Source organism: Corythoichthys intestinalis, chromosome 17, assembly GCF_030265065.1.
Source record: "Corythoichthys intestinalis isolate RoL2023-P3 chromosome 17, ASM3026506v1, whole genome shotgun sequence".
NCBI lineage: Eukaryota > Metazoa > Chordata > Actinopteri > Syngnathiformes > Syngnathidae > Corythoichthys > Corythoichthys intestinalis.
Window position 1 is genome coordinate 20271856 of NC_080411.1, and position 19416 is coordinate 20291271.

Genomic DNA, 19416 nt, shown 5'->3' on the forward strand with positions numbered 1-19416 from the left:
CAGAATACTGTCTGAGCGGGACATGTGCGTTAATTGCGTCAAATATTTTAACGTGATTAATTAAAAAAATTAATTACCGCGCGTTAACGCGATAATTTTGACAGCCCTAATATGTATATATATATATATATATATATATATATATATATATATATATATATATATATATATATATATATATATATAATATGAACTTCCGGTATTGGATCGGGATCGCAATATTTGGCCTTGGTATTACTTGGTATCGGATCGAATCCAAAATCACTGGTATCGCCCATCCCTAGTATCGCCCATCTCTATTGATGACCCCTAGTCGAGCATATTCCTTTATTTATTTAGCCAAAAATAACGCTCTATTTGGTCATCAGTATCACACACTTCATCACAAAGACCTATCCTGCATTCTCAACCAACAAAAACATCACCAGGCGTTTTCACTTAATTTTTTTTAATACATTTTTTTTGCCTCTCCATGAAACATCAGTGGACAATACAGAAAGAACAAATGACAAAACATCAGTCTCCTTAAAAGTCGACACAAAAGTATGAAAGGGGACAGTTTGCCACTTTGCGGCGATAGGTCGAACACAGCAAAGAAAAAAGCCACAGTTTATTAGCAAGGTGCCGGCTCCTCCTCAACATTATTGTCCGCGTAAACATCAGCCCACAAGAAGAATGGGACAAAAACGAGTACATAAGCTAGGAATAAAATTTACTTTTGTACAAAAATATATCTTTTTTTTTCTTCTCTCAATGTTTTTATTTACTTTCATTTTTCTTGAATACTGTCTGCACAAAACAAAGCAGTGTCACAAGTTCAGCTTTTTTATTTTTTTTCCTGATTGCATTTTTTAACATAAAATTGCCAAGCAAAACAAACATTTTGTGGGGGTTAACGTCCTTAAATCTTAACCAACTTTTCTTTATACTGTGGTTGTGAGGTCCCATAAGTCTGTTGAAGAACTGGTTCTTGATATTGGACACATCACTACTGGGATTCTGCTGGTTGTTGTTTTTTTTTAACTTTTATTTTTCAGAAAGGCTACAATGCATAAAATTGCCCTCCTTGATAAATGTGTAAAAACACCAGAAAACTGGTGTGGAATCATTTTGGTCTGACTTTCTCCCGATGCTGGAAATTATCAAGGAACATATCTTCTGATATATTTATTTAAATATACATACACATATACATATTAACAAAATAGATCTTTTACATTATGAAGGGTTATCAGTTGATGCAATGTTTTTCTCCTTGTTGGGTTCTTACACATAATCCACATTTTATGGCTTCAAAGACCTGTGTCTTAAAAGAGCAGACATTTTTGGGGGTTGAGACTTTTGGCTAAAAATTGACTGAAAAGCAGCAACACTTCTCCAAAACTATATATATTTTTTTCAACAGGCAAATTATTCTTTGTTTGCATGTATATATTTAATATATAAATACTGTACTGTAAACTGAGCTCACACTGGCAGTCAATACTGTCACCTGGATAGTTTATATTAATAAAACAGGTCGGCTTGCTTACAGTGACACGCCATTAAGTCATGTACAGTTATTGCTCCCTTCTCTAACTCTCACTCCCTCTTTTTATTTTTTTTGGCAAAACCAAGCACAAAGCCTGCCACATAAACCCTGTGAGAAAGTGTCCACTCTGTCAGAAAAAGGACATGCAAAGAAATTAAATCAAGTACAAACTCATGGTGTTGCAGTGCAGATTCTCATCCACAAGAGTGGGCAAGAAGATCATTCATCGTTTTGATACACTTGCCTAATTGAGGGGCTTGTTTTTTTTTTTTTTTTTTTGAGGGAGGAAATAAGACCTCCTAGTTTACGACCCCAGCACTTCTCCCTGCCGAAGGCTTTCTGTGAAAGTGGAGCCAAATCAGAAGAGAATTATACACACGTGTCTGGAATTTCCTCCACTTTCAACAAAGTCTGAAACTGAACCAAACCTAACAGAGGTCATCGGTGTCAGAGAATAGCAGAGTTGTCAGGTTGCCAATAGGGAAAAAAGTGTAAAACTACTCTTTAAAATAGACTTTGCTATCAGTTGACGAGACAGTTCCTACAGACATTGCGCCACGACTTCCTGTAGGGGGCCAACCAGGCAGAGCGTTGTGGTTTCACTGCTATAAACCAAAACACGCTGCATTCTAACGCCGGATTTAGGTGGAAACATGACGAAAATTTTTGTGCATACAAGGAAGCAAGAGTGTCTCAAGAGTGATTTGGTCGAGGATTCAAGGTAATTATTAGAGATGTCCGATCACGTCATTTTCAAAGTATCGGAATCGGCAAAAAAATATCGGCCATGCCTTTTTTTAATATATATATATATATTTTTAATTAAATCGTTTTGTAATTGTATTTAACGTTACAGACATAATATGTTACACTCATCCAGTGTCTTTAGTTTAGGCTTAAGGTACGGTTATCAAATTTATCCCGATAACGGCGGTAATTAATTTAAAAAAAAAAGTATCACGTTAAAATATTTAACGCAATTAATGCATGCGCTGCACGACCCACTCACGCATTGTCGCGCTCAATCTGTAATGGCGACGTTTTACCTATATAGAGAGATAAAAGGCAGCATAAGATGAGTAGAGTGAATTTTGTCAGCCTTTGGAGCCTTTTTTTAATTGGCTAAAGCCTTACAATCCCTCTCCCTACAATTAGAAATATCATGGGAAGCAATGTGGGGAAGCAAGGAAGCAATTGATCTTTTTCTTAACACCTTAACTTATTTCCCAACGCAGATAAGATATAACAATTGGTAGCACTACGCACAGTCATGGTTCCACTTCCCATCATGCATTTGGGTATGGCTACAGTATCATTTACTGAAAGCTCAACAAATACACTAGATAGCAATATTTATTCACAATATACAAAGTCACAAGTCTTTCTATCCGTGGATCTATCTCACAGAAAGAATGTTAATAATGTAAATGCCATCTTGAGGATTTATTGTCATAATAAGCAAATACAGTACTTATGTACTGTATGTTGAATGTATAGATTCGTCTGAGTTTTATTCATTTTTTTCTTAATGCATAACCAAAATGTATATGATCGGAAAAAATTATTGGGAATGATTGGAATTGAATCGGGAGCAAAAAAAAGCAATCGGATCGGGAAATATCGGGTTTGGCCGATACTCAAACTAAAATGATCGGGATCGGATCGGGAGCAAAAAAACATGATCGGAACATTAATTAATTAATTATTATACAAAATAGCACCATGCATGCACTTTGAAACGTTGTGGAAAAAAAAAATGGGAAAAATTAGCGTAGCTTTAGCTTGAAATATTGACGTAAAATGAATGATAAGTACCGGATTTTTGCTCATAACCAAGAAGCTAGGATGTTCCAAGTTCATATCTAAAGAAATTCTGGGATTTACGCATTTATTTACATGAATTTTCAACTTAAAAAGCTCTTTATTTTGTGATGATCGCCATGTTGGATTTTGTATCAATAGACAGTAGCGTAACTTTACATTCAAATAATATATATATTTTTAATAATAATAATTATTTAATTTTTATAATTTTTAAAATAATAATTTTCGGCCAACTGCTGTTGCGAAATTTCTGAGACGATACAAAAAAACAAAACAAAAAAATCAGCTTTTACGTGTTATTTAATGTAACATTTCAAACTAAATTAGACGAGGGCCAGATAGCCGGCAAGACGTGCTGAGAAAACAGTGACATCGGAATTCAACCAAATTAAGTCGTGATTGTACGTAGAAAAATGCAAAATTTGCTTTTGTTGAATAAAATCAAGATGATTCTGCATGCTTTTCTCAAATATTAAGTTTCTAATGTGAAAATTGAGTGATTTATTAGCTGCTGAAAATGTCAAAATTGCACTTAAAAAAAAGTCGCTATTCAGGAACAAAACTTATATGATATGTTAAATATTGCTATTGATCCTGAAAATATAGGTGACTATCTCTGCATTTGGTGATTTTTGTGCATATAGTGTAAAATCTGAGTAACTTATAGCCATTTCAAGTTTTGTTGTACTTATATAAAACATAACAAATCGGGATTTTATTAAGGAATGACTGAATTTTTTGATGCTGCTGCTCATGGAAACGCTTATTTGCCTACGGGAGGTGCCCGTTTTGGTTTTAACTCACGAGTGGCTTTGGTTTTGAAAATATTTGTATTTAAAATTTTTGAAAATAGCCCCCCTACGGAGCGTCCCCGCGCCCCATTTCCCATCAACTGATAGTAAAGTATGTCTTTAGTGAACTCTTACAGAAGTATTTCGACCACACTGGAAAAAAAATATCAGGGGAAAAAAAATATAAAAAATGTGCATTATTTTTGGCCTTACGATTAGTTGGGGTGTAACCAGTCTTTCTCCCAATGTCAGCTGAATTACATGATAAAAACGAGCTTCATTGAAAATGTATGCGTAGATCATTGGGATGGTCATCATGACTGATGTTTGAACCTTCTGAGAACATTCTAACGTTATGACAAAATAATATATTTTAAAACAAAATCACAGAGTAATGACAGCCTGGTTGACTTCATGAGAATAAATTGTCATACAATGTAAATGTTCAAATGTCCAAACTTTGTCACGTCATTATGTGATTAACCTGTATGTTTGTCCGAGTCATATTCATTTTTTCAATTATATTTTGTTCTTTTCAGTGTGCTCCGAATGCCCCCATTTTAACCAAGTAGCATAGGTGTGATTTACTTTGTTTAACTGAAAATCCAAATTTGAAGAGAAAAGTCTTATACCATACATCCCAAGTAAACTGGTGTAAAAATAATAATGGATTGGAATTAAACTGACAAGTGGCACAGCCCAGATTCCGTTACACCTCCTTAGTATTAATAAAACACAGTGCTCAGGTCCCGACTGCATCAAAGTGCTTATGAAAGAAAACATGCAGATCAAAAGAAAATTCAGGAAACTCTTTTTAGTGATTTTTTTTTACCTTTCATTATTCAACATGTCTTGCCTTGAATCTGCTGTTCCATAATCTATATATACCGTATATACATCATTTGAGAAGGGAAAAAAAGCTGTTTGCTTCCTATGCAAACCCAATAATGACTCGGGAGGTGAAGAAAGCAGTGTCAAATATCTGCATGAAGCGAAAATGATAAAATGAGTGTCTTTTAAAACCAGGGGTCGGCAACCTTGAACACTCAAAGAGTCATTTCAACCCAGTTTCCACTGAAAAGATAGCACTAGGAGCCACACACACACATATGTGTATATATATATTAGAATTAATTAAGTCAGCTGGATTGTATATTCAATGGTGCATATTTGAATTAGTAGAGGAGTTTTACCTTTTAGTATGTAGAATAAGTGTTCACTTTTATTTACCGAACACTCGCTAGTGACATGAATTTACCAACTATATAAAGTCATGGTTGCCAGTTGGAAGATATGCCCACAAATTTATGAGCCTGTGAACACCCCATAGTGAGCTATGTGAAGTCACGGCTGTGACTCGAACAGTGTCCTAGTCCTTCTAAAAAAATTAGCATATTGTGATAAAGTTCATTATTTTCTGTAATGTACTGATAAACATTAGACTTTCATACATTTTGGATTCATTACACACAACCTAAGCAGTTCAAGCCTTTTATTGTTTTAATATTGATGATTTTGGCAAAAACGTCAAGAAAAAACAAAAATCCCTATCTCAAAAAAATTGCATATTTCATCCGACCAATACAAAAAAAGTATTTTTAATACAAAAAAAGAGTCAACCTTAAATTAATTATATCAGCTATGCACTCAATACTTGGTCGGGAATCCTTATGCAGAAATAACTGCTTCAATGCGGCGTGGAATGGAGGCAATCAACCTGTGGCACTGCGAGGTGTTATGGAGGCCCAGGATGCTTCGATAGCGGCCTTAAGCTCATTCACAACTTCCTTTTTACAATATCCCACAGACTCTCTATGGGGTTCAAGTCAGGAGAGTTGGCAGGACAATTGAGCACAATAATGCCATGGTCAGTAAACCATTTACCTTTGGTTTTGGCACTATGAGCAGGTGCCAGGTCATGCTGAAAAATGAAATCTTCTAGCCTGGTACACCATTCCCACGGAAACAGTTTCCAGGGCGGAGCAAGCCACAGCAAACAGACAGCGGAGTGGACCAATCAGCGACGAGCAGACGTGACGTTAGTAAAATGGCGACGGCAGGACGAGGGACTTGCGCGCGGAAGTACACATACGAAGAGAGCGGAGTTTATTCGACATGGCTAGCGCGAGACAGACTGTTGTCAATGACTCGTGTCGATGTGTTTTTGGTCATTTAAAACTGATTTTACCGTGGATTGGAACATATTCTCGGCTCTGCCGTTCACCATCTGTGTTGCTGAAGAGACGACTTTCGACGCGCAAGAGTGACGTTGCTCGTGAAGAATACGTCACGCAAATAAACGAATCTGATTTGTCGATTGATTTTGTATCTGCTCGAAAAGGCCGTTAATGGGATGGTTCCCAGACTGTTTCTCTCAGTGTTTGAAAAATACAGGGAGAATAGTCTGGCAGAGCCAGGCTAGAAATCTTCATCTCCATAAAGCTTTTCAGCAGCTGGAAGCATAAAGTGCGCCAACATCTCCTGATAGCTAGCTGCATTGACCCTGCCTTTGATAAAACACAGTAGACCAACACCAGCAGCTGACATGGCACCCCAGACCATCACTGACTGTGGGTACTTGACACTGGATTTCAGGCATTTTGGCATTTACTTCCCCCCAGTCTTCCTCCAAACTCTGGCACCTTGATTTCCGAATGACATGTAAAATATGCTGTCATCTTGAAAAAAGTACTTTGGACCACTGAGCAACAGTCCAGTGCAGCTTCTCTGTAGCCCAGGTCAGGCGCTACTGCCGCTGTTTCAGGTTCAAAAGTGGCTTGACCTGGGGAATGCGGCACCTGTAGCCCATTTCCAGTACACGCCTGTGCATGGTGGCTCTGGATGTTTCTACTCCAGACTCAGTCCACTGTTTCTGCAGGTCCCCCAAGGCCTGGAATCGGCCCTCCTCCACAATCTTTCTCAGGGTGCGGTCACCTCTTCTGGTCTTGCAGCGTTTCCTGCCACACTTTTTCCTTCCCACTGAGGTGCCTTGATAAAGCACTCTGGGAACAGCCTATTCGCAGAGAAATTTCTTTCTGTGTCTTAGCCTCTTGCTCGAGGGTGTCAATGATGGCCCTCTGGACAGCTGTCAGGTCGGCAGTCTTGCCCATGATTGCGGTTTTGAGTAATGAACCAGGTTGGGAGTTTTTAAAAGCCTCAGGAATCCTTCGCAGGGGTTTTGAGTTAATTTGTTGATTCAGATGATTAGGTTAGTAGCTTCTTCAGAGTATTTTTTCATGAAATGTTAAGTTTTTGAGATAAGGATTTTTGTTTTTTCTTGACTTTTTTGCCAAAATCATCAATATTAGTGATGCACGATAATACGTTTTTCAACTGATACCGATAACCGATAAATGGCTCCTCGATCTAGCCGATAACTGATCATGTCAAGCTGATAATTCAATTACAAGATATAAGTTAAAATTTTAAAATATACACAAGAGCAAATATTATGTGCAAATGTAGAATTTATTGATCTTTTTTCCGCATCAAATGTGATCAAGTAGTGAATTCCAACATCTAAACAATGACACTGTCTGACATTGTGTAATGGTAAACTTTTGGCAACGATTACTTACTGAGTAAATACCTAAATTGCACAAAAATGCCTTTAAAACTAATTCATTCCTAACATATATTGTATATCATTACTACACTGCAAAAACACACCTCCTTAAAACTAGTTAAAATTCCCTTGTTTTAGGTGTAACTCGATTGGAAATATGTGCAATTATCTGCCAGTGTCTCAAATAAATTTCACTTAGATTTCTTGAAATAAGAAAAATAGCTATCTGAAAATAAGCTTAACAGCCTTATTTTAAGCAATAGATTATTATATTTTGTACTGTAATACTTTATTCAAGAATAGATATGGTTCAAAACATTATCTGAAAGCAATTTTTTCTTGATTTAGGTGCTTAATGAGTTGAACCGGAGATGAGTGTGGGCGGCACTGCCCGAGACCGAGCGGCTGGCAAAAGCATTTCCGATCGTCACAAACCCTGTAGTATGCGTTCCATTTTTTTTTACTATTAGTTTTAGCCTTTGTGCTAGTGGTAGCCTTGTATTTGTTTCACAAATAATTGTTATGTAGCTTTAAATGGCTGATCAGGTTAATGGTGTTGATTGAGGACGCTTTCCTTCCGCCTCGTGGAACTTCTGCTTCACACACGGAAAGGTAATCACACACTTGTGACGGAGCCGCCATGATATCAAGCATTTCATGTGACGGCGATGCAGAATTGGACATAACTGCATCAATTGCGCACATTTGGAGACTAAATGAAGTATATAATTATCGGATTGGATTATCGGTTGAATTTTTTAAAAATCTGGATTATCTGTGTGACGTCATAACTAGAGATGTCCCAATCGATCGGGTCCGATCACGTCATTTTCAAAGTATCGGAATCGGCAAAAAAATATCGGCCATGCCTTTTTTTAGTATATATACTGTATATTTTTTAATTAAATCGTTTTCTAATTGTATTTAACGTTACAGACATAATATGTTACACTCAACCAGAGTCTTTAGTTTAGGCTTAAGGTAGGGTTGTCAAAAATATCCCGATAACGGCGGCAATGAAATTATTAAAAAATGTGTCACGTTAAAATACTTAATGCAATTAATGTATGCACTGCACGACCCTCTCCCTCATTGTCACGCTCAATCTGTAATAACGCCGTTTTACGTATATAGAGAGATAAAAGGCAGCATAAAATAAGTAGAGTGAATTTTGACAGCCTTTGGAGCCTTTCTTCAATTGGCTAAAGCCTTGCAATCCCTCACCCTATGATTAGAAATATCATGGGAAGCAATGTGGGGAAGCAAGGTGGCAATTGATCTTTGTCTTACCACCTTACATTATCTCCCAAAGCAGAGAAGATATATCCATTGGTAGCACGACGCACAGTCATGGTTCCACTTCCCATCATGGTTCCACTTCCCATCATGCATTGGGGCATGGCTGCAGTATCATTTACTGAAAGCTCAACAAATACACTAGATGGCAATATTTAGTCACAATATACAAAGTCACAAGTCTTTCTATCCGTGGATCCCTCCCACAGAAAGAATGTTAATAATGTAAATGCCATCTTGAGGATTTATTGTCATAATAAATACAGTACTTATGTACTGTACGTTGAATGTATTCGTCCGAGTTTTATTAATTTTTTTCTTCATGCATTGCCAAAATGTATATGATCAGGAAAAATTATCAGGAATGATTGGAATTGAATCGGGAGCAAAAAAAAAAAAAAAGCAATTGGATTGGGAAATATCGGGATCGGCAGATATTCAAACTAAAACGATCGGGATCGGATCGGGAGCAAAAAACATGATCGGAACAACCCTAGTCATAACTGCCATTATCGGCCGATAATTATCTGTAACCGATATTATTGTGCATCTTTAATCGATATTAAAACAATAAAAGGCTTGAACTACTTCAGTTCTGTGTAATGAATCTAAAATATATGAAAGTCTAATGCAGGGGTGTCCAAACTTTTTGCAAAGGGGGCCAGATTTGGTGTGGTAAAAATGTTGGGGGCCGATCTTGGCTGACGTCCTTTACGTAGAACAATATATTTAAGCAAATTTTAGCAAGCCGTTCTGTGTGTCACATTTGCATTATTATAGGGCTGCAGCTATCGAATATTTTAGTAGTCGATTAATCGATAGACTAGTTTGTTCGAATAATAGAGGAATCGGATAAAGAACATGAAAAATTAAAACACCTGAGCTGAGCCTCAAACGATATAATTTTTTTTTTTTAAATGAGGATCTGTGTACAACAAAAGAACAATTGGCTAACTTGGATGGAAAAAGTCTGCTAGCTTAAATGCTATAAAATGCTAAAGTTTTCTTTTTTTTTTTCAATGCTCTTAACAAGTGGTTCAGACACAAATTCCCACAAAAAATGGCTAAATATACCTACAAACTAAATTAAGAAAGCATTACAAAAACATTCGCTTAAACAAAAACTTAGCTTATGTTGGTCTTAACAGGGAGCAGTTGGATTCAGCCATGTGAAAAGAGGCAGACCAGAGGGCATTGTATCCACCCTCATCAGTAAAATTAAATGCAAACACTTTTAAAATCAACCATTACAATGCCACTTCAATTAAACGAATACTCGAAGCAACAAAATTTAGTTTGAATATTTTTTTCTAATTGAATACTTGAGTTAATCAATTAATCGTTGCAGCACTACTTTTTTTTATTTTTTTTTATTAATAATTTCAACAATTTTGCAACTAGCCTTTGTGGCGTTCTCTTTCGACTCTCGGGCTCTTGCGAAATATTGCTGCTGTGAAATTAAACTAGCTTCAAGTTGCTTCAATTTCTCGCTACGTATCTACCCTGTAATCTTGTCGTACATGTCAGCGTGTCTTGTTTGGTAATATCGCCTCATATTGAATTCTTTAAAAACAGCGACTGTCTCTTTGCAAATGAGGCAGACATAGTCGCTGCGTATTTTAGTGACGAAATAGTCCAGTTTCCACCTATCCTTGAAGCGCCAACCGTTGCAGTCAACTTTTTTTTTTGTTGATTGTCGCCATTTTAGAAAATTGGGAGTAAAGGGTCACATGTGGTAATGTTGCTCAGAGTGCAGCTGCAGTTTAGTTGGTAAATGAGGAGCAGCATTTAGTGTGTTAGCTACTTCATATGCTGGTAGCAGTGCTGCTGACCAATTTATTAAGTCAGTGTGTGGGCCAGACGTTATTGATTATATGACAGAGGCTGGGGGCCGGATGAAATCTGACCACGGGCCGCATTTGGCCACCGGGCCGGACTTTGGACATGTCTGGTCTAATGTTTATCAGGACATTATAGAAAATAATGAACTTTTATCAAAATATGCTCATTTTTTGAGAAGGACCAGTACACACAAATCTTTGTGCCTGTCAACGGCACAAAGACTTGTAGGTAGGCCTTCCAAGTTGCAACCATGACTTCACATAGTTGGTGAATTCATGACCTGCATGACTGTTTTGAGCCTGAGTTGATCTACCTACTAAAAGGAAAGTTGAAAATTCTATGCTAAATTAGAATTTTTCTTTAAAATACTGAGGCTACGGAGCCACAGGTTGCTGACCCCTGATCTCAACGGCATGCAACATGCACAAGTGAATGCACCCGCTTCTGCATGGAACAAAATATGAGTGAATTTGTCCAAAAGATAATATCAATAATGGCGAAGCAAGAGCGAGGGCATGTCTCACTGAGGAGGAAAATAAGTGGGGCCATCCTGATTGGGCCAGGAGCCAAATTCCCACCTCGGAGGTCAATTGCGTTGACATCAGCTATGTCATGAGGTTAAGTGCAAAGTAACAAATAAACAAACAACCGCTCTGCTGCAATGAAAAGCGCTTCTCTTTCCGTATATACTGTCAAAAGGGCTGAGGAGGGTCGACCAACTGAGGTAAAAGTGCAGTGCTGCTCTGAAATTGAACAAAAAAACAAAACATGTAAATACTGTTTATGGTAGTAACTTTCCGCGAAAAAAGAGATGAGGTGATCTTGAGAAGCTAACACCTAAGGTGCGAGCGGTTGAGAGGTTGATGTCGTCGTTTTCATCGATGAGAGGCGGAGAGAAGGGGCGTCAGGTGACATGAACAAAGGTGATATCACTATCGATCTTAAACGCTGCATTCAGAGTTCACATGCCAAACCTTTTCTTTTCAAAAAGGTTCGGGAAACAAAACAAAAGGCAGATTGTTGGAATGCCAGTTGCCGGTGGCGTGTAGTGTCAGCTGACAACTGCCTGGCTTCTTCCTGTGTGCACACACAACTGTGCAGATTGTACATACATAACAAGCCCCCCCACCCACTCCCTGATCGACCTCAGCATCTCGAGGTGGATCACAACATTTTCCTGATTAGGCCGATTGGTAAATTCGCCCTCGCTGATGTTGTTGCACAGTGTTGATACAGTAAGACATGGTTGGGTTTGTGTGGAACTGGGCCAGACACCTGAGGTTCTTGATCACTTGCAGTCTTTGTAGCACACCTGTTAAGTAAGTTCCAGATCCCAGAAAGCTGTCACCTTCTTTTTTTCATGTTTTTCTTTTTTTTTTTTTTTTAACAATTAGTGCAAGACATGTTGAGTCCAGTCGGGCAAGGACCTTGAGTTTGTTTTGAATCAGATCAGTCCCGATGAAAAGCAAACGTTGGTTTGAGTATCTGTAAGATTGTCCTGCTCACGAGGCCGGAGGGCTCAACATGACGTCCACACCATGTTTGCGTACACCCTGCAAGTGTTGAGAGTGAGGATGCTGAATCATCTTGTCGAGAAGCTGGGAAAATGCTAATGATGGCTCAGTACATTGCTTTTGTCTTCTCCACCGCATGTTGTTGTGAAATATACAGTATATGTTTATATATATTTCTTATTGATAGTACTTTACAAGGTATAAAAAACACATCCATAATTAATTTGTTGTTTCTAGGGGATGTATGATGATTAAAGGGGTGAAATGTTCACCAACACATGATATGTCTCTCGCTTGAGGTGGGACATTTAAAAAAAAAAAAAAAAAAAAAAAAAAAAAGGACCCTGCTGCATTTTTTTACCAAAGGGCTGCTGGGAAATGAAGAAGAGGCAGATGAGGGCTCTGTCCTCCCAGCTATTATGTCATTTGATGTGGAGCTTCTAGCATTTCCATTAGGAAGGTGTCGATGGGCGTGTCGCCTATGAGTTTGAAGAAGAACAAATGTTCCAGACACTTGAGACCGATGGAGCGCAGTGCCGGTAACCTCAGCAGCAGCTTGGCGAATCTGTCACACAGCCAAGTGATTCAAGTTAGCAGGAGGACGGATGCAGCGAATGCTAAGCCCAGTTTCCACCGAGCAATATGGTTTAGTTTAGCTCAGTATGCCTTTTTTTGGAGTCAGAGGTAATTTGCTCTGAACTGAACTGTGCAGCTTGGCAAACGATGCTACAAAGTGCTTGTCGCGGTCATATGGAATAATTTGAAATGGAAAAAAATGTGATGAAGACTTTTCATCTAATGGATTGCTACCGCTTGAAGCAATCTCATATTACACTGTGTTCCCAATTACTGTTGAATAGAAATTGCCATTTTAGAATTATAAACGTTTTTTTTTTTTTTTCCATTATAATCTAAGGGCTCTTTCGCACTAGCACTGTTTGGTCTTTTTTAAACGGACCAGAATTATTTTTCACAGATAGTCCACTTCGTTTTGTATATGTGAACTCTAGTTTGGACGAAACAAACAAACTCTGGTCCGCTCAAAAAAAAACAAAAAAAAAACTTCCAATATTAGTTTTACTAAGCCATACTCTTTACTTTTACTTGAGTAGATTTGTGAAGAAAAACACTACTCTTACTACGCTACTTTGAGCTACATTTTTCCTCTTTATTGTACGTATTACAATAATTCTCTATCAATTTCACCAATGAGATGTAGCAAGAATAATCACATGACTCCATTACACCAATCTGACGCAAACTTGCCGTTCTATGATCACGCCAGCCTGTTAAATAATGTGGCGTCTTAAAGCACTGTAAAAAATTATTTGAGATAGAGTGCTGCCCTCAACATGACTTGAAAGCGTAGATTTAAGACTCTCTCCCCGTTTTTATTTAGCACCGATTGACCACGGAAAACCAAAGACATGATCCTTTTTAATTTCATACTAGTAACTATGAAGGAACTATTCACTATTCAAACAACAAACTATTTTCTCCACTAGAGGGTAAAAACCTTAACGTCTGTCAATCATCGTTACCTTTAATAAGCAACTCCAGTGCACTGACCGACAAAGAAAAGCAGCGGGAAGGAAAGTGAGACTACGTGATTGGATCGTGACATCTCCTCTGTATTTATTATTATTGTTTTTAATTGAAAAAAAAATCCTGAGGGCGCAAAGTTTGAAGCACGAAGTAGCGAGGGATCACTGTACAATACGATTAAAGAAACGTATGTACAGTACTTCCTACTTTTTGCTTTTAAATGTCACGTTATAAGATTCTGCGGCCCTATTGGTCATAATCTTTCCCATCATTTTCCAGGAATAGGATTCTGCTCGCCTGTTGGCCTATTGTTGATGACGTTTCAATTTGGGTGTCGCAGTATGATGATGTGCATAGGCGCGACGTTGTTGTTATTGCGGGACGACGTCTGAGCCAAAAGAGCATAAGTGGCACATTTTTGTCTCTCGAAGAGTTTCTTTTAAGCCCACAGACGGTTCATTACATTAGTTGCACATTGAAGAATAGGTTTCCTCGCGCTTTTGTGGCACGAAGAGTGAGATAGGCACAAATGATCTCGTGAAAGAGGACATTGCCTTGCTCGAAAGGTAAGATATAGATTTTTATCTTTGCATTATGTTTTATTATCTACTTCATAACAGGTATTAACCATTAGGTTAACTCATTTCCTCCCAAAAACATATAAATGCGTTCTATTTTTAATTGTTTCAGTGTCCCAAAAACGTATTTATACGTCTTTTACATTTTTTTTAAAATTTATTTTTTATTTTTTACAAGAGGCATCTCTAGGGTCTGTTGCACCTAAACTGCAATGCACAATGCTCAAAACTCATTTTAAAGCAATAAAACTGGCCACTGGAGGGCAGTAGCGCATTTTGTAAGAACTCATCTCGGGCCAAGAAAGGAAGTGAAGAAAAATAGTCAGAAAACAGAAATTGGAGGGATCTTGTGAAGACGCGTGAGAATTTGAGAAAAATTTGGAGAACGATCGGATAAAAAAGGCAAACGACACTAGAAGACTGTTTTGAAAAGAAAACGTAAGCATCGTCAAAAAAGGATTAAAAAAAGATCAATCTTGATAGACGGTGACGGCCACAACAGCGTCAGGCCCGTCTTGCGTTCTGCGGAGCTCACGTTGCGTTACTCCTGAGGTTGAAACCAACGATGAAGATGATGAAAAAAGTGAGACCGATCTTAATCCGGACTCATCAGATTACTGGGAGTCACCTCATTCAACCGGGAGCAGCTGGGAGCCTTCCCCGTTGTTATGTGTGCAAATAGTTCAACAGTTCAATAGTTTAGTTATGTGTAAATAAATTGCTACTTTGCGATCAAAAGCTCTATTTGTCATGATGTTTATGTTATTTTGTAGAACCAAAACATTATTCAGATGTTTGGGATGTCACTAAAGCAAAAAATAGCTGTGTTAAAGTCAAAGTTCAAAGTTCAAAATTCATCAGAAATGGGAAAATTGCTCAAACGGAGCTATTTTCTAATGCTGATTTCTAACGAATGGAAAAAGATATGAACTAACTATTTTTTTCTGCTGAAAGAAGAGAGTCTAATCTTTCTTTTGTTGGGTTCCATGTTTATATAGCAATAGAACAGAATTTTCTGTGGGCCTTGCAAAATCAGTCAAAATCCAGTAAAACGGCTGGGAACGAAGGGGCTTGCTCCGGTGAGAATGGCTGAGAGTGAATGAGTTAAGTATACGGAATGATTCAAATGTGTTTGCCTGCTGTTTTATTCCCCATTTATAAAATTTTATGTGCCGTTTCAGTAGTGCTTAGAAAGGATTAGGGCATTTACATGGAAAACGCGTCTACTTACAGAATATTCAGGTTACGAGACCATTTCCAGAACCTATTAATGTCGTAAGTAGAGGTACAACTGTATTATTGAAATGCAGGAGGTACACTTCAGGTATTATTATTCGTTTTTCCAGTTGTACTATAGCAGGACATTATCAAGGTCACGCAAGGTCATTGTGACTTAAATTCCAAGGGTTGTCATACCTGCCAGGCTGCTCAGGGTACTTGTGTTTGCAGTAGGCCTCTAAAGACGCATAGACTTTCTCTCTTAGAGCTTCTACCTCACCTGGGTTTGACAAACCTTTGGAGTCTGCAAAGAGACAAACAAATGACAGCTGTAACTCAGAGACAACGCTAAATAGACTTTAGTTTTACATGGCGGGTGGTTGGATGGATGGATATTATTATTTCAAATAAAAATAACTATTGTTTTTAAAATTTAAATCCAGTTGTAACAACAACATAGTGGGCTTGTGAACCTCAGATAAAGGACAGGAGCGTCTCATAGACAGGTTGAGCTTTGACATCCTGGCCCTTTGAGGACCTTGTGTACCTTGCATTCTGTGCAATTAGAACTCCTCTTTGATGATGTCGTCAATTAATGTTGGAGATAAACAAAAAGCATTTACTCCTACTGGCTGAACTCAAGATGACACACAGTGAGAATGGAGTGCTCCCTTCTTTTTTCTGTCAAAACAATCTGGTGAACTGTAATTAACAAGTACTCAGAAAAGGAGTGAAGTGGGCCCAGTAAGCCCAGCAGAGTCCTGAACAAAAGTGCAACACAGAGGATCAGTGTGTCTGGTGTGGTCTGATCCACATTGGCCTCAGAGGGATGGACAATCCCACACTGGGTCATGTTGGTGGTTTGCTTTAATGGGCTACTTTGGCAAGACAGCATGTTGTTCTTTTGTAACATGGTGCAAAACATGGGGCTCAGGTCAGAGAAGTTATTGTTACAGGCTTTGTTTTAGTCAATTTTACCTTTCTACAGATGGCATTTGTTTAAAACCCTAAATTTAGCTATCACAGCCCTTTTTGCCTATTTCAAGAGGTAAGGTAATTTTCAGACTATAATCCACTACTTTTGCCCCTCATTTTGAATCCGGATTTTATAGTTCAGTGCGGTTTATTTGTTGATTTATTTGGGTTAATAGGGAATGCTTTTTTGACAGTGGCGTCATAAGACATAAGTCATATTTATGGCATGACACTATAATTACTGAATGTTTATGACAGATGTCGTTTAAGTGTCACCTGGCAAATTATGTCACTAACTCCATTTATGTCCAGCTCGGATCTTTTACATTTATTCAAAAGTGAGATAATTGGCCGGGTTATACTAAATGACATCTGTTATAAGCATTCATCAGTGCTTTTGACAATGCCATGTCATAATTATGATTTTATTATGACAGTCTTATGGCACCACAGTCAAGTAAATTGTTACGAAACACCATCATAACTAGCAATTAATGAAACAACTGGAACAGTAACTGAAGAAATAATTAGCAAAGAACATGAATTTTGATTGTAATTTACATCTGTAGCTCTGCAATGCATGCTAGGAGCAGGGGTGATAGTGGCTAGAATTTCTTGCCGGAACTCTCCGACGTGAAGGTCGCCACTCAGCCAGAAATTTTATTTTTTTATTTATTTTTTCATTTTGGGGGGATGGGGGGGACAAACCTCTTAAACTACTGAAATGCATAAAACTGTTTTAGCACAGTTATTTCTATTAAGACATACAAAAACTGATTTTCATTCAAAATTGTATTTTTTCAATGATTTGCAAAATAAAAGTTAACAAAAACAGCTATAAGCCCAACCTCCATCTCCTAGTTTTGGTAACACTTTATAATAACTATCCGTTTTACTAGTTAATAGATCATTAGCAAACTGTTGATAAATGATTTATTGTTGATTTGTGAAGTATTTGTTAACAGTTTGTTAAACATTTATAGGGTGCTCCAATATGGTTGACCCCATTCTAAATGCCCATGCTAGTTGATGGATCTTAATAAAACTATATACACTTTATGTTGAAGGTCATACGTTTTATTGGTTAAATATTAGGGCTGTCGAACGATTAAAATTTTTAATCGAGTTAATTACAGCTTAAAAATTAATTAATCGTAATTAATCGCAATTAATCGCAATTCAAACCATCTATAAAATATGCCATATTTTCCTGTAAATTATATATATATTCTGTAAAATAATTTGTTGGAATGGAAAGATAAGACACAAGATGGATATATACATTCAACATACGGTACATAAGGACTGTAGTGGGCATTTCACTCTACTGTCATTTAAATCTGTCTATGCTGTCCTCACTCCGAAGCGTCTACTTTTTCCAAAGCTAGACAGCTAGTGAACGACGCCTTAATAATCAGACTTCTTCCTTTTTCATCTGATTTATTAATAAAATGGCCTCAAACCACTGTCCTCTTTAGACCGTAGTGAAATTACAAAAAAAAGTACACAAGCATTGCATTAGCAACAACGTTAGCTTAGCACGCTATACAGGTTCACTAAACATAAACAAAAAGCGTCTCATACAAAAAATATAACATTTCGCTTACTAACATAATATGTACATTCTTTACAACAACCATACTTACGGACAAATCTTGTCCAAGGATCATATAAGCACAGCATTACAACGTAGGCGTCAGCCCGAGACGTCGTGCAGCCATAATGAACTGGCATGAAAGCAATAAACCATGTCGCAAAGCGACCACAAGAGTTCGCTGTTAGACAGCACCAAAAACCTTGCTGTAAAACTTACCAAAAGGCAGAATACTGTCTGAGCGGGACATGTGCGTTAATTGAAGTCAAATATTTTAACTTGATTAATTAAAAAAATTAATTACCGCGCGTTAACGCGATAATTTTGACAGCCCTATTAAATATACACAGAAAAGTACGAATATTTGTTGGTTCTATGGCAGATTTTCATAAATGTGCAACATGAGCGCTGCCAGCAAAATGCCTTTTCTTTTGAAGTGAACGGCATTTCTTTACCTGAAAAGATAGAAATGCCAAACGTTACACACAAAAACTTAAAACGTTTCTACACAAACTGTTTCAGGTTATGAACACCCTGTAAATGCTTAACAAACTGTTAACAAATACTTTACAAATCAAAAATAAATCATTTATCAACACTTTACTAATGATCTATTAACTAGTAAAACGGATAGTTATTATAAAGTGTTACCCTAATTTTTATTTTCCCTCATTTCCTCACATACTTAATGCCAAATCTAAATTTTAACTACTTAAGAACATAGGATGTATATTAAAATTTAAGTTAATGTGAACATTTACTTTTTTTTTTTTTTTTTGTAATATATAAAAAAGATATAAGTAACATGCGTTCAGAAAAATAAGTACAAATGACTTATATTATGCAGAGTGTAATGGAATATATTTTGTAGATCGCGCAAACATTGACTTTTTGAAATCATAAGGAAATGAATAAGTAGTCTAACATAAATGAACAAATATAAGTCCAAAGTAAACATTGACAGCTAAGATGTTTTGAACCTCCCCATCAGAGCAAATAAAACTAAATATGATAAATAAGCCTCCTCAACTCTTTTATTGCTCTTAAAGATTTGATCCATTTTATGTTGCATTGCCCCTTTTTTGTCGCATCAATTCAACAACCTTTTTTTTTTTTTTTTTTTTTTTTTTTTTTGCTGTTCCG

The 19416-nt window shown here is 37.2% G+C and overlaps 1 protein-coding gene across 5 annotated transcripts in view; it reads right to left on the reverse strand.

Moving 5' to 3' along the window:
* Nucleotides 1-215: 215 nt before the first annotated feature.
* Nucleotides 216-19416, reverse strand: part of rxraa (retinoid X receptor, alpha a) — a 178804-nt gene continuing 159603 nt past the window's right edge. For 3 of the 5 annotated variants that reach the window (XM_057818142.1, XM_057818140.1, XM_057818141.1), the window contains exons 10-11: nucleotides 15903-16008; nucleotides 217-12928 (exon numbers count right to left, since the gene is read on the reverse strand). In XM_057818142.1, coding sequence (XP_057674125.1) covers nucleotides 12781-12928; nucleotides 15903-16008 — 254 coding nt within the window. In that variant the 3' untranslated portion in view covers nucleotides 217-12780. Of the gene's footprint in view, nucleotides 12929-15860; nucleotides 18729-19416 lie in introns of those variants that run through there. The other 2 variants (XM_057818139.1, XM_057818143.1) reach the window with 2 other exon arrangements.